At 38.8% G+C, this 15821-nt stretch overlaps 4 protein-coding genes across 5 annotated transcripts in view; 3 read left to right on the plus strand and 1 right to left on the minus strand.

Annotated features, from left to right (window-relative positions):
- Nucleotides 1-61, plus strand: part of LOC116383452 (uncharacterized) — a 1709-nt gene extending 1648 nt beyond the window's left edge. The window contains exon 3 of the mRNA XM_031847318.1: nt 45-61. Coding sequence (XP_031703178.1) covers nt 45-61 — 17 coding nt within the window. The remainder of the gene's footprint in view (nt 1-44) is intronic.
- rab44 (RAB44, member RAS oncogene family) lies at nt 7-8031 on the plus strand. 2 transcript variants are annotated; one of them, XM_031843733.1, is made up of 9 exons: nt 7-1661; nt 2565-2638; nt 3221-3306; nt 3417-3545; nt 3629-3710; nt 4719-4833; nt 5183-5281; nt 5386-5462; nt 5596-8031. In XM_031843733.1, exons 1-9 carry the CDS (start codon nt 81-83, stop codon nt 5678-5680), a joined length of 2328 nt encoding a protein of 775 aa, XP_031699593.1. In that variant the 5' UTR covers nt 7-80; the 3' UTR covers nt 5681-8031. The 2 variants fall into 2 exon arrangements, 1 of the variants encoding a protein (XP_031699593.1); XR_004212664.1 differs by lacking the exon at nt 5596-8031 and having other exon boundaries at nt 4719-4791; nt 5193-5281.
- Nucleotides 6917-11194, minus strand: trub2 (TruB pseudouridine (psi) synthase family member 2). The gene is made up of 8 exons (XM_031843748.1): nt 10930-11194; nt 10601-10735; nt 9768-9842; nt 9617-9678; nt 9457-9538; nt 8992-9064; nt 8624-8760; nt 6917-8521 (listed from the first exon to the last, which is right to left on the minus strand). Exons 1-8 carry the CDS (start codon nt 11045-11047, stop codon nt 8205-8207), a joined length of 999 nt encoding a protein of 332 aa, XP_031699608.1. The 5' UTR covers nt 11048-11194; the 3' UTR covers nt 6917-8204.
- Nucleotides 11195-11299: 105 nt separating this feature from the next.
- hdhd3 (haloacid dehalogenase-like hydrolase domain containing 3) lies at nt 11300-15428 on the plus strand. Its single transcript, XM_031848373.1, has 3 exons — nt 11300-11532; nt 12684-13018; nt 13251-15428. Exons 2-3 carry the CDS (start codon nt 12689-12691, stop codon nt 13644-13646), a joined length of 726 nt encoding a protein of 241 aa, XP_031704233.1. The 5' UTR covers nt 11300-11532; nt 12684-12688; the 3' UTR covers nt 13647-15428.
- Nucleotides 15429-15821: the final 393 nt, after the last annotated feature.

Raw genomic sequence — 15821 nt, forward strand, 5'->3', positions numbered from 1 at the left:
ACAGAAGAAAACTGGGGTCTAGTCGTAGAAACAAAGGAAGACAGCACTTCAAAGACTCTGACTCCACATCCGCTGGGGGAATGAGAAAAAATAGATCAACTGTAAATGACAACGAAAACACAGAAAATATGTCAGAGGATGACACAATTTTATCACAGAATGTGGTGGGCAACAACACAATTGTGACAACAGATATTACTTCAAGGTCAGGCAAAGATGACTCTGTCAAATCAAATAAGAATGTGACTGAGGAGGAAAATCACCCCATAAAAGAGACTGAGGATGTTGACAAAGAAAGTACTATGCAACAGACAAATGATACATCAGAAACTGTTGGAAATGTCACAATTAAAGACTGTAAAACAGGACCAGAGAGTTCAATGTATGTACACGTTTATGGACAGGATGAAGATGGAGAACAATTTGAAGAACATACGAAGAAAGAACACGAAGCCCAAGAAATTAATGTTTCAAAGGAGATCACGCATGTTGAACTGTTTTCTGATCCACACAACAGAACTGATACTTTGGCTACATTTGACATTGGCCTTAAGGATGAAAACCTGCGAGCAGAGCCAGCTGTAGACGTGTCTGAGGAAAGTGGAATTTCCAGCCAGCCAGGGATGCAAGAAAAAACTAATTTAGATGACACTGATAATTTGCAAGGAAGGTCCAACCAGAAGAGGAGAAAGATGGGCTCTACTCGCCGGAATCAACTCCATAAAGAACCAGAGGAAACAAGAGTAGAAACAAAAGAAAGTGACAAAGAAGCTGACATGAGAATTTTTGACAAGATGGAAGTAGTGGAGGAGTTAACAATGATTGCAACTGCGGACGCATCACAGAATGAAAATGCAAAACCGTCACTAAGTCTTGTGCAACAGGAAACCAATGAAACCAGCACTGTGGACGGCAAGGGGCAAAAGCTACAAAGCTCTGACCTGCAGAGCAACATGATTTCAAACATAGATTATTCAAAGGCTCTCCCTCCTGAGCAATCTGCGAGTAAACAAGAGCTGGACAATGCAAATGAAGGAGCTCACAATAAAAATCTTGAGATGAAGAATGCAAGTTCACATTTAGATTCAACCAGCAGGAGAAGAAAGATGGGCTCCACCCGCAGGAATCTTGGAACAGGAACCAAACAAGAAGACTTGCATCAAAAGCAGGACATGAATGATGAAGCAACAGAGACTGCAACTAATGTTAGAGATGTAAAGACTGAAAGTTCCTCAAGCATCATAAGAGATGAGCTACAACTTCACGTGAAACCCAAAGAGAGTGGCACTGAAACAATGGAGTACAGCGACACTGGTGAGTCTCACAAACCTCTGGCCCACCAGACATTTGAAGAAAATCCTGTTTCTCAAGGCCAACTATTAGAAACAGAGCCTCAACTGACTCCCAGTTATCTCCCAGCAATACCATCCACTTCTCCCAAACATGATTTAATATCAGAATCAGCATCTGGTGGAAGAAGAAGAAAAATGGGATCTCACCGGAAGTCACATGGACACCAAAACTATGAAAACCAAACTGCCAGAGGGGACAGAATAACAGATGCACGAAATGAGAGAGATGTCAGAAGTATCAGAGAAGAAAGTGGCATCAAGACTGAAGAGCTGAGAGAAGAATGTTTGGGCCCGGACCAAATACCAAAGGTAAGCAGCAAAGAGTACTTTTTCCTTTACAATCCAATAGTTTCTTGTAGGAATCTTCCATTATGATTGTTTCACAGCGAACTGAAACTGATGAACAGACTGCAGTTAGCTTATTAGTTATGACCAATTATTCGTGAACTTTCTAAACATTGTGCAGCTTTTTCTTATATTTATAATTTTGAGCCTTAAGCCTGAAGTGAATGATTATAAACGAACATTTGTTCTTTCACACAGTAAGTAAATGTTGTGCTGTGCTTTCCATTTGCAAAAATCTTCTTGCACACCGGTCAATTGCGTGTTGCAAGAACAACAAAATGACTCAATGAACCAAAATGAGGAACATGTGGCCCACACGAAATGTTTCGCATGCTGAAAAGGAGAACATAAACATGTATCTTGCTTCTTGATCTAATATGGGGTGTGTTTGTTGAAAGCATTCAGCTTGTTTTTATTCACTTTAATGACAGAGAGAAGGCCAAATGTTTTACTAGTAATGCACATATATAGTATATAAAAAAATACCCTTTTTATGTACACGTATTAAAATAAAAGCCTGGTTACTTTTCCTTTCTATAAAATGTCATATTTAAGTGGTTGTAACATGAAGTCATTATACAAACAGTAGCCTACAAATTCCTGAAAATCTTATAATATCCTCCTAAAACTTCACAAAACAAACGCCTCACTCTGTGTGTGCAAGAGCATTATTTCTTGGATAAGCAATTGTTGACTGTCCAGAACTTAACATAAAACAAATGAAAACTAACATTTTATTATTTGGAAAATAAATGAGAAAACAATATGCTGATAATCTAAAAGTCATGGATTGAAGGTGAAATCTGCAAATCGAAGTAGAATCTCCCCTATTGTCACCTCATGTTTGAGATGTTTTTGTCTGTTCAGGTTGATGAAAGTCACAAGAATCCATCATCCAACCTCAGCGCCTCAAAGGAAGGAGAGCACTCGAGGCCTGTGAGGTAAGTCTGACACTGAGGAACAGAGATCTAAACAACGAGCCTCGTCCGGCTAGCTAGCTGTTGGGTTACTATCAGATAAGATGCTTCATTCATATCAACATGGGCCAAATGTCGGAAAAATTATTACAGCATAATTCATTTTATCAGTTTTTGTTTCGAAATCCAGCCTCCTAACAGGCTGATTAGCACATCACAGGGAGTTCACTGCTGGTCTGAGTAAGGAGACGAGAGAGATGTGTGTTTGTAGGCTTTTAAATTGTTAAAGTGGGCCTTTTCTGGGGGAGGTGTGTTTTGAAAATCTTGTTTTTAAGTGTGTTCGCTTCATGTTTTTTGGATAAATCAGTATAATAATTCTAACATTCTTTAATATGATTATTCATTTAAGTTGATAAAGATGACACTTAAATATTTTTCCTTTTTTTGTAGTTTTTGTTTTTTATCTCAACTTCAAATATAACATGTGGTTTGGTGGAGGATACAGATGTCTGACGATTAAAAACACACCTGAATGTGACATTTTTTTAGCATGCCACTGTATGTGCTGTGTTTTGTTTGAACTATGTTTGGTTGTCTGTTCAACAGTGAGAAGACACCTGAACCAGTGTCTCCAGTTCAACACCATTATGCTGAAATCCAAAGCCAAGAGAGTCAACAGACGTTTTCTCTGGGTAAACAGGACATTCATACTCACACACAGCAGTCAGAGATAATGAGAGAGGGAAGTTTAAATGGAGAAATAGAAATACAATGTGTGACCAGAAGGTGCTCTTGTTTGCAGGACGTCGAGCAGATTTGAGATCAAACGCTTATAATGTGATGATGGTTGGAGACAGCAGTGTCGGCAAAACCTCCTTCATGAAAAGAGCTCAAAGTGGGAAGTTTTCTTTAGATTTACCCGCCTCTGTTGGTAAGATCCTGATCATTATCCTATCATATTCCCACAAATGTGGGGAAATATACAGAATAATGTTACATAAAGGCATTTTGTAGGACTTGATTCCTGCATGTGGACCATGGTAGTGGAAGGAAAGCCTGTGGTGCTGGAGTTGTGGGATACAGCGGGTCAAGAAAGGTAAGGATCCTTCTACAGCGCATTAATGGGGCACTTCTTCCACTTATTGCTGTTGGAATCAAACATGAACTAAAGGTGGAAGCACTTTTTTGTAATAAATGAGACATTTTTGCAATAGGAAATAAGAGAGGTGTAGAACGGGTCAAACTACATCCAGCATTAATAATAACTATTTTAGTGTTTCGGTGTCCCTCAATCTGTCCCTATTGAGGTAGATTACAGTTGAGCAAGCTGCCTTTAAAGACGGAAATATAAATGTGTGCCTCATGACTAACGTAATGAAGCACTTCATGATGACTGGTGTTGTTGCTACAGGCCGGTTGTCATTTGTTTAGCATTTGGACAGAAGCACTTTGCCTCTCTGGTGGTCTGGGACAAGTTTTCTCATTGTCACCCAATCTGAAGGCAGCATCCCGGGTTCTCAGCAACGAGCTGAGCACAGATACTGTACATATGAGTTAGCACTGGCAGTGGCCTTCCAGAACATGTGCTGACAATGTGCTCCAAACACACGAATCTCCCTCAGGCCAGTTTGTAACCTGTTTCAGAACTGGTTTTGTCACACCCCAGCAATGTTGTGTATGCTGGAATTAACGCACCAGATGTTGACAGTGAAAAGGCTGTTGGGGAATGCAGAAGTTCGCTAATGTCCCTATAGAGTCCACAGAGTCCACGCATATCTTTGTTATGTAAACTTAACCCAGAGTCAATCATTTCATTTTTTCATAAGCAGATATTAGTCTGAAAATGCAAAGTTTGACACTAACTTTGTTGCCCTATAACGCGGGTGTATGTAGAGTGAAATTCCCTCGACATGTTATGTGTGTTACATTGTGGAGGCAATTGTGCAATTAGTGTGTCCCTCCAGGAAAGATGTCCAGAAGACACACAACTAAACACCTTTGGGCTGTTTGGGCCCAGTGTTTCTCACCGTTGGTGGCCTCTGCTGATTAAAAAAAGAAAAAAGGCAACCTGTAATCAGATTACATTCTTTCTTATCCTTCAAAGGTTTCACAGCATCACAAGACAGATTTTCCACAAAGCCCACGCATTTCTCTTGATGTATGACATCACTTCCTCCCAGAGCTTTTCTGCAGTCAGCTACTGGGCAAAGTGTATTCAGGTATGTTGTCACTGGTTTTGTTTATAATGTTGTTGTTTTTTGTTACAGGTTTCATTCAAGGTCAGATAAACTGTAAAGTTGCACCTGTGCTCTGTAGCACTCATTTACAGTAACTACAAGCAATATATTGTAAAACATGTTGAATATCAATCATACATTGCATTCCAATATTGATATGTGTGATGGATATCATTTTCAGTCTTCACTGAACTATTTGGTAGCAAACTAAATAACAGCTTCATAAGGATCAATAGCACAACGGACCTAGTTGTCTGAAACGTATAAGCCAGACTAGAGTCAGATTGGTCCGCAGAGAGATGTTTGAATTGATATCCAAACAATTTTGCAGGAAGGGGCTGCAGAAAGTGTGACCATTTTACTTGTTGGCAATAAGAGTGATCGTGCAGAGCGGCAGGTTAAAACTCAGGAGGCGGAAATCCTTGCAAAGGTATGGATCTGTGATCTTACTTCCTTGCACACTCTTAGCTCAGAATTTACATACATAGTTCTGATCAAACAGTCGCACTAAAGACGGACATTTTATTTCCACAGGAATACAACTTTGAATTCATGGAGTGCAGCGCTGCCACAGGTGAAAATGTGGTTCAGTCTTTGGAAACTGTGGCCAGGTAACACACAATGTTTCCTTTGTCTCGTGCCATCTGTCATGCCTGTATGACTTAATGTTCTTTGATATTCGTTGTGCTGAAACGTTGCTTGCCATCCATGCAACTGATCGTGTTGTTCTTGGGTTATTGCCAGGATGTTGAGTCAAAATGTTGACACAAGAGATGATGCCATGGTGTTACACAAAGAGCCCCAACGAAAAACATCAAGATGTTGCTGAACAGGATGAAAACTCTCTGAAGTGGAAATACAACCATCTTTTAATCAACACATGCTGTTTTGTTATTTCTACCAAGCCTTACAAGTACATTATTGATTTAGAGCTGTGTTTTCAAATGGTGCACTATGGGTGCTTTGGAGTACTGGAGGGCTAAGTAGGATGTATATTTTGTATTGTTAGTTACTAATGTTGATATATATATATATTCCTCAAATAATTATACTACAATAAATTCAATAACAATGTAAATGTAAATGTAAACCGCTTTTGCCCCCTTGTTTTTCACCCAAAATGTTTTGCACTGGTCAGGGGGTAAAACATATTTCAAAGAGGGTACATTATTGAAGTTTGAGAACCACTGATTTATAGTAAAATGTAAGAGTAAGCTATTACTCTCACATTTTCCCAGTAAGACATAAAATATACTCAAAATGGAGCATTTACAGATGAGCTTGATATGCTTTGATGTGTACTTACTGTATACCTCCATGTATATACTATACTGTATAGCTGGTGCAGGCTCACTTTAGAGGCAGGTCAGTGAACAGGTGTAAGTGATCAAGCAAGTAGTTATTACATAATGAATAATGGTATTCTTTTTATCATTTTGCACTGTTTTATCTTGTTAGACTGATTTCTCTGCAATTTGAAATGAATGCTTTAAGTCAGTATTTGCAGTCGTGTTCAGACTGAGGTAGTTGCATTTAAAGATAAATTAACTAATCTCAATGAGAAACTTAACTTTTAATACTTAAACATGTTCTGTTCAGAAGTCTCTCAGGTCCTTTATATTTAAAAAAAAACAACTAAATTTCAACAAAGAGAATCCAGCTATTGAGTATATCTTCTATCATGTCTATATAGTTTTACTTAAAATTGTATATTATAAATGTGTATGTAGCATGCAACATTTAGCTGTTGCTGAATCTTAACTGGCAAATTACAAATTTGAAGTTACAAAACGTGGTACTACATTGACTTTATCAAGGATCTACCAAAATGAATACTTTTTATAATAAATATGACTTTTTGTAGAATATTTCCGTGATTCGAAGTATCTTGTGCAATAACCTTGCGAACAAAAGCATCTTTTCATTGTTGAAGCTGTTTCGTGCAGTGTTATTCAATAATTACATTAAGTTTCTTTTGATTTTGTATGTTCGGCATCTGTTCTTAATGAATGGCATCATTGCAGTTGTCACACAGTTGTCAGATAATCATAAATACGTTTCATGCATCTACAATTGAAGAGAGAGGTAGTAAAATAACTATCAGTTAACATATCGTGTTTGTGTATTTGCCTGCAACTTGTGTGACTTAATGCCTTATATCAAATTGTTCTAATGTCTTGCCTCATGCTTAATAAACCTCCAGAATGACGACTGCATGCTCACATAGTTCATTTGTGTCCTTGTGAAAGTTGAGTGTTTCCAGACAAAGACAACATTGTTCCTGTGGGAACAAGTCATTCAATGGTATGAAGAGCATGACAACAATGACGCCACTGCAATAACCTCATAACATCCCAGAGGAGCTTTTGTGGGAAACAGAATTGTTGAGAGCATCTTCCAACATCATCAGAGGACACAAGACGTTTACACCGAATCCAATATGAGTGGTTTACCCAGCAGGAGAATTTATCTTGTTGCTGTTAATTTATTCAGATAATTCAGTTTTAGTCTGGAACATGTAAACATTGTCACTTTGTTCAACATGAAGTTGCTTTATGTACGATGTAGGAACACGTATTTAGAAAAGCGTTTTCAATAACTATGAATATTTAATTCATCTTTACCGTTTTCAAGGAATGTCTCATTTTCCCCGTAATTAGTGTCACATTTCAAGTTCTTTCCAGGAAACCCCCTAAAAATGATGGGGAACTACAGACATGTGAAATGAGTTGTTTCAAAGACGCAATGCATGGTGGATGTTAACAGTGGTAAAGCTGGCTGGCTGGTTATCTATTGATTTGACTTTGTTTGAAAGAGAAACAACCACAGCAGAGATGAGGTTGTTAAACAGGATATGGCAAGTTGTAAATGACTTGTGGTTGTTTTCTGCTGATAAAATATGTGCATCCTGTCATCTACAGACCTTCAAGAGTGTTGATTTAACTTTACTTGTCATACAAAAAGCCACTTCGTACTAATTCACAGTTTAATATCTTGTCTATAGACACTGACAAATTAAAATTATCAAATTGCAGCAAAAACAAACAGATTTCTTAAGAATGTTGGTCAAATTCTTTTTTAATTTCATCAAAAACAAACAATGTCATAATATGATTTTGGGATTAAGTTAATATTACATGCACAACCGTATAACATTTTACCTGCATAACAAAGGTGAACACTTTGGAATATATATGAGATGCAGGAAGTGTCTTTGTGGATGGAGAGGACTCTGCATATAAAACAAATACCGTTTCTCTTTCAGGAACCAGGATCTGTGTTCTTTCACATCTCTTTTCCAACTGAAGTGAGCAGTTCTGTGACTTGTATTAACTGCTCCTCACAGCAACAAGTTATTTAATTGTGCCTACTGCTGCTTCCTCGCTAGTTTCATTGCATTGAGTCGTCGTACTCTCTTCTGTTGATTGAAATGCTGGGTCCTTGATCTGTGTGTGAGAATATTTTTGATCTTTTTTAGAGTGGTATTGTCTGATGGCCTGTATAACATCCGAAGCAGTCCAGTGGTGATGGATCAGAGCATCCTGCAGGGTGAAGGGTCCGTCTCTGGTCCGTCTAACTCCTTTACACGCTGCTGTGCTGCGCAGCTCGAGTCCTATCTCATGCACGACTTTGCGCAAATATTTCTGAGTTTCATTTAAACACTGCACCTCTGTAAGAACAGAGACACAAATATCAGTCGGTATCCCTGAATATTTGCATATTTCAAATCATGAAATGAGGTTTTCTGTGTGTTCAATTGAAGATTATTTACCTAAAGTGAAGTTGGGGGGCTGGAAGTGAACACAACGCAAGCCTGTCAAAATAGGCTGCGATTTCCCCTCTGGACCCAGTAAACCGTGCACAGCCATCTCATAGGCTTCCTGTGAGCGCATGTCCACGTTGGAATACCTTTATACAAAAACAAAAACAGTCATCTACACTGCATGTACAAATAATAATAATTAGGCACTTTACTGTGGCTGTGCTAAAGTAACTTTGTGGACTGATCATATGTGCATGGAGTCTGATTCAAGAGTAAAGCACAGAGAGAAACAGTCTAATAAGAAGGAACTTAAGAGCAAAACATCTTTCATTCATTTTGTGTTTATGGAAATGTAAAAAAATATTAGGTTTAGTTACATTAACAAGGCCTTTTGATTGGCTCCCTCCAGCATCGCTAAGACTCTGTCCATCTTATCCTGTGTGATGTGACCTATTGAACACGATATTTAAGGGTGAGAAACAGCACAAGGAACATTAACTGATAAAGTGAGCTTAAGCTTTGTTTAGCTTGTGATTAATAAATGAAGTGTCCTACATTTTAAAGATGTAAATGTAGCAAAGGCATGTTTACAAATACTAGTATGCTAAATAGATACTGACAAAAAACAAAAACAAATTCTAATGCAATTATTTACAGGTACAGTATAACAGAGCGAATGGCTATGAGACCATATTATTGAATATCAGTAGTGAGCTAACGTCATTGTGTTGCTTTGGATACAATACTTTGTCTAAATTGTAATGATCTAAAACTATGTGTCATGAACAGAATCAACTGTTGAAACTGAATACATTCAGGTAAAAAAAGGTAAGCTATCATACCGTAAGTGGATCTTTCCACAACTCTGCCTGTGTGAGAGAAATCATCTGTTGCAGTCCCAAATTCACCCTCCAAAGTGTAACCCTGCAACAACAGCATTAAACATGTGTATATTGTATCCTCATTGTATCTGATGTAAAACCAGCAGAAATCTTAAATTACCCTTGTGACTCGTGTTCTGTAGAAATCATTCAGAGCCTTGTTTCCGTTCCCGACAGCAAGAACTAAAGTTAAAAACCGGTGTGAATATTCGGAAAGACTTCGTAACTTAAATACAACGTGGTCTGAAAAAAACTCAGCTGTAAAATCATACCCAGAACACCAGAAGAGAATGCATCCAGGCGATGTCCTACTCCAACTCTAATATGCTGGAATTCAGGTCCAGTGACTAAAACACACGAGAGGAAACACATTTTATTCACTTATATACAGTCAATGTGCAGACTGTCACTCCAGCTAATATCAACCTGCACTTCTGAAGTCGCTAATGAGCCATCAGCATAGACTTCATACATGGTTTACCTTAATATGTCCTGGAAAATAAAAAAAATAATTCAATTGATATTTTTTTCAGAGAAGCCATTTTGACATGTCCAACAAGTGCAATTAACATTACAATTAAAAAACAAACGAGTGTAGTTTGGGAAAAGTTAAAACTACATTTAATTTTTGCAACATGCGTGAGAAGAAACAAACCATTCATGTCCTTGATCAAAATACTTGACAAAGTATTGTTAACAGTTGAACATTTCTTTTTCTCAATTCATGAGTAGGGGGTGTTCATGGTTTTGGCTACTGAAACAGGTGCACGGTGACCTTGCAGTGAATTGATTTATTCAATCAATTATGCATATATTCCTGTATGTCTGCATTTTAATAATGGCAGAACGTTGGCTCACCAGACAAGATATTAACCACGTCATGATTTTTACTAACATCAAATTGAAATCACATTACTTGAGTGATTCAATAAACTACACATGGGACACGTTGTATATGAGAGTTGTTGTTTTTTTTAAAGCACTGTAGCAACAAATATTAATTATTTGAGTCCTTAGGGCAGACAGCATTACATGAGAAGACTTGTGTGCTGATGTGTGTGGACAGTAAGCAGGTGACCCAGGAGAAGCTGACACACACACATACCCAGAGGATGCTTGGACAGTACTGGCACAGAGGCTGCAGACAGTGAGAGTCCCTTGGGTGCTTCAGTCTCACTGACTGGGTGCGCCAAGAAGCGGACCTCCCGAGGAAGTGGCTGGGACGGTGCAGCGTCTAAACCTGTAAGAGGACACATACAGAGGGAAGGATACAGTGATTTACATGGAATCCAAGGTTAAAGAGAATGCTGAGTGTCTGGTTGTCAAATGCTAATCTGCACATTAACGGTATCATGCCTAACAGGAGGCAAATAAATGTAATTGCGAGTGTTTGATGGACCGCAGGGTAGGATTTTAAGGATATGTTGTGCTCACCTTTAAGAAGATTTGTCTCAATGGTATCCCGAACGAGTTTCCAGTGGACACCAGAGGGTTTGTACACACAAAACAGACCCTCTAACCTCCGAAACATCCGAAGAGCTGGAGTTGCCATTACGTCAGTAACATCAGGTCTTTCCTTCTTCTTGAACTAGTGAAACGATATAAGGTTAGCTAGGTGACATCTCTTGATACTTCGCACGCGTAGGAGTTTGTTTTCGGTTGCTTTTGCTCCACTTGACTACATGCGTGGTAACCTTTGCGCATGCGTACATCTCTGGTAGATGACATTTTTGGTAGCTACTGTTTTGAACATACCGCCGCCTGCTGTACTGGATGTATAAATACAATGCTACTACTACTCAACCAGCCACATTTAAAGCAGACACTGGGATAACAATTAGCGATAATATGGGATTGGTTTGTTAATTGACACATTTTGGGGAGGGTGAATTAAACCAGGGAGTGGACTTCAGAAGAGCTAAAACTCCACACCACTGCAGACGATGGTAACAGCTGCCGTTAAAAGAACCAGCGAAGAAGAAGACTAGGACGCTTGTTTACAACACAGCCGCTGACAGCTCTGAAGATTTGACTTCGGTAACTTTACGTGCTAAACTTTAAAACCTCTGTAGTGTGTTTGCTTGAGTAATGTTAGCTTTCTGTGCAAACAAAGGCTGACAAGTAGCTAATATGGAAAACGTAACGTTGTTAAACGTAAATGTAATAACACAGCTAGTACAAGGACATTTTACGTAACGTTAGCCAGGTATGATATTTGTTATTCTGGTCAGAACTTGTACCCAACAGCATGTAGTTAGGTGGCGTAACGTTTTACGTGTGTGTGTGTCATAATGAGCGTCAGCAGGGATTTAACATTAACCTTCTGTGATAATGTGTAACGCTAACGCTAACATAACACAGGGTTGTCTGGTTCATAATTAATGGTGGCTGAATTACATGTAGTTGCTTCGTTTTCAGGGTGCTGGTATCGTCAATGCTGATATTACTAGGACACTAAACATTCATGGTCCATGCACGCAGGTGTTTTCCATTAATGTGGAACTCCAGGTCTGAGTCTGACCCACTACCCACTGATAAATGGAAACAATAAAGAATGGTCAAAGGGCTAAGAAGGGGGTGTGGATGTCTGAGGCCGGGGTTGCTCAGTGACATCTCCTGGCCTCTTTATTAGAGGATGTTAGCATTCTTTTTTTACATACATTTCATAACATAGATAAGTCCCAACTCTGTCAGCATTGGCCTTGCAATGTTCAGGGTTAGTTTAAAACAGCAGATGGCGTGTTGAGCCATTTTCAACCCATGAAATGACGATTTATCCTCTCAATTTGGCTAGAAATGTCAATATTAACACCAGCATTGATGTTTCATCACAGTACAGTCATATAGTTAAGCTTACAGTTCTAAAATGTTTAAGTGTTCAGTATCTATTTAAGCTACCTGATTATATATCACCCTTTGTGGCAGGACAATTTACACTTATCATTTTTATTGGTACTTAATGTAGTAACACCTGTGCTAAAATGTCAAAATGTCTGAAAAAGGCCTTTTGTACAATACTTTTTATATTGCCTTACATTGGGATAATTTTACTTCACTGTGTAGAATTTGATTAACACTAGCAAGTTGAGTCATTTACATAGAAACAACCTGGGGAGGAATCATTTGATTTGAAGAATCTTTTTGCTTTGACACTCCTCTGTCTTATGTCTGTGGTGTTACCTCTCTAGGTGTAATGCGAGCTCCTCTGCGCTGGGTGTTATGGGATGTGAAAGACACCCTGCTGAAGGTGCGTGCATCTGTGGGAGAGCAGTATTGCAAGGAGGCTGAACGAGTGGGCTTGAACCTCAGTCCTGTGGAGGTTGAAGCTGCTTTCCGCCAGGCATATCGACATCATTCCAGCAGATACCCAAACTATGGCATCGCTCAGGGCCTGGATGGACGGTCCTGGTGGATGAGGGTGGTGCGGGACACTTTCTGCCAGTGCAGGGTACAGGACCCAGCCCTGCTAAATACAATGGCTCACAACCTTTATCATAACTTCTGCAATGCAGAGAACTGGGAGGTAAATTGCAGATGACATGTGGCATACACATAAAATAAATAATAATGAATGAATAATTTATTTACAATTACAGTCATCGTCAAACGATTCTTTGGTTGTGTTTAAAACTGTCTTTTTGTAGAGCATTTTTTGTGCATTACTACTGTTTGCTTTTTATATTAATGTTTACAGTCGTGAATGAAGAAGCACAGAAAATGTCAACTTACAATTGTGTATTGTTGCTTTGTTTTAGGTATTTCCAGACTCACAGAAGACCCTGGAGAGATGCTCTTCTCTAGGACTGGAGCTGGGTGTGGTATCCAACTTTGACAGCCGCCTAGAAGAGATTTTACGCATTTGTGGCCTGCTGTCTCACTTCAGCTTTTTGATTACATCAGAGGAAGCAGGTATAGCAAAGCCGAGTCCAGCCATCTTCGATCAGGCACTGCAGAGATGTGGAGTATTAGCTGCTAATGTAGCTCATATTGGGGACCACTATATGAACGATTACCTCGCCTCTAGGTCTGTGGGCATCCACGGGTTCCTTTTAGACAGACACGACAAGCACAGCCAACCTGACGTTCCTCAAGAGCATCGGCTCAGCTCTCTGGAAGAGCTGCCGTCACTGCTTCAGCAGCACATGCACTAATGACTAAGTCCAAACAGGCATGGACTCCAAAGCTACTCAGCCTGACTGCTTTAGTTACTGAACTAATTTCTGGGATGTAGGATGATGACCCGAGTGAGCAGTCATCCACTTTAGAGCTCTAATTAAACACTCCTGCTACTGTTGTCAAGAATATGGATTCAGCTTGTTTAATTATTAATTTAAAACGGATTCAATACTTATTTTCGATACACCGGTACCAGCTGCACATTCTATTTCTCTATTCTCTCCAACAGTGAGTTGACACACACACACACACACACACACCGCTGCAGTACCCACTCTGCTATTCTCTGCTGCTAGTCAAGACAAGTCGTCGTTGTCACATGATAGCCTCGTTATATTTATCTCAAACTTCATGCTCTCAATATTGTCAATTTTTCTCCAAGGAATCAAAAATGCTGTCAAATATGGATATTTTTAAGGTATTGTATCAAAGTTAGAAATTCTAGTATTTTGACAACACAGATATTTATAGAAAAGAAAATGATGGGTTTTAATATAAAAGCTGTAATTATCATGCTCTTTTACTGACGGAAATAGATTGGGAGAAATAAATACATATTAATTATAGAGTTTGTCTAAGAACTGCCCCGTTGCATGTTTTCATTTGATGACAACATTAAAGGATTTTGAGACAAAGTTGATATTTAACAACACTACAATCATCAGTGCTAATACATTATCTAGCACTAACAAAAGATGGTGTTTAAAAAAAACACCTTTTACAAAAAGCGCAAGAATCTGAATGACAATGCAATGTAAAAATTAGTTTACTCATCAAATGATTCAGTTACCCCTGGTGCCACATGGATGGGGGCTGTGTTGTCCTGAAAAGACACTACTGCCATCAGGATGTTTCAACATTGATCACTCTGAATAACTTTGTATTGATTTATAGTGACACCTGTTTCTTAAGGGAACAGATGGAACTTCCTGTATGGAGGCATTTGTTTGATTGTCTTCTAATTTATTCAGGGTCTTTGGTTGTTATTCTTAAGTTGTTTTGGGGTATTTTATACTTTCATCACAAGTCGATAGTAGAGAGGAAACAGGAAATGAGGGGGTAGAGAGAAGTACAAATCACTAATATATATTTTTTTTTTGTTCTGTTTCCTTTAAAATTCATAATCTGAGCACAAAGGAACAGGGAGGTTGTCATAATTGGTGGCTTGAACTTAACAATGAAACATATTTACTCAACTTTAAGGTCAAGTTCACTTTATTTTTTTTAAATCAATTTTAAAATAATATACGCCCATATGAACATTGCAAGTTATTGGCTAATTTAAATGTTCATCCGTACTGGCCCTGAAGAGTCTCCTAATGTGATTCCACTGTAAACAATGGTGGACAATGGTCAGTCCTCATTCTTTATACAATAGAATAAAGGTCAGCTCTCGCTATGAGGCTTTAGCCGCCCGAGGTAGTCAAACCAAGAGTGTGTCTTGTTAGTCTTTTTAGAAGGAGATTCCTCTCTACAGCAAGTAAACATTGTCCAGGGGAAACACAAAGAGGGAAGTCTGTACTCAAAAAGCTGCAACTCCGGACAATACCAACTTGATTTGTCTAACTCAGACTGCTGAAGCCTCATATTAAGTCTAGAAATGGATGTAAAACTCTGTAAACTTATGCAAATGTCAGTCATCAATTTACAAATAATGAATTTGAAATATCATGACATCACATTCATGCTGTATGAAATGAAGTAATTTGAGCGGCCCTCGAGGATCAGCTCCCAGTGTACAATGACCTTTTTCATGTGATCTGGGTGAACTGACCCTTTAACTGAAGCTCTGAGCTTTCATCATAATTTGTGTCAGTGCTTAGCAGCGAAGAGAACAAGGCAGGGTTGCTTAGCCCTAATACCTTTGTAAATACTCTCATTTCAAACCATCTGGTCAGAGGCAGATACTGGGAATGTTGGACTGAGGATCAAAGGGGACAGAAGAGGACGCAGAGGGAAAAGAACAGAATGTCATCGCAATTCAAAGCAGAGCTCCAGCCACTTATGGGGAATAGGGATTGACACGTGTCCAAATCAGATTTAAAGAGTTCAAGAGAATTTCCTGATGTTGACAACACATCCTTCCACTTTGTGTCACAAAATATGAATCAGAGTTTTTAACAAGTTTTGATTTTTCTTTGCATTTTTTC

Source organism: Anarrhichthys ocellatus, unplaced genomic scaffold (assembly GCF_004355925.1).
Source record: "Anarrhichthys ocellatus isolate YVR2014 unplaced genomic scaffold, GSC_Weel_1.0 scaffold1, whole genome shotgun sequence".
Classification (NCBI taxonomy): Eukaryota; Metazoa; Chordata; class Actinopteri; order Perciformes; family Anarhichadidae; genus Anarrhichthys; species Anarrhichthys ocellatus.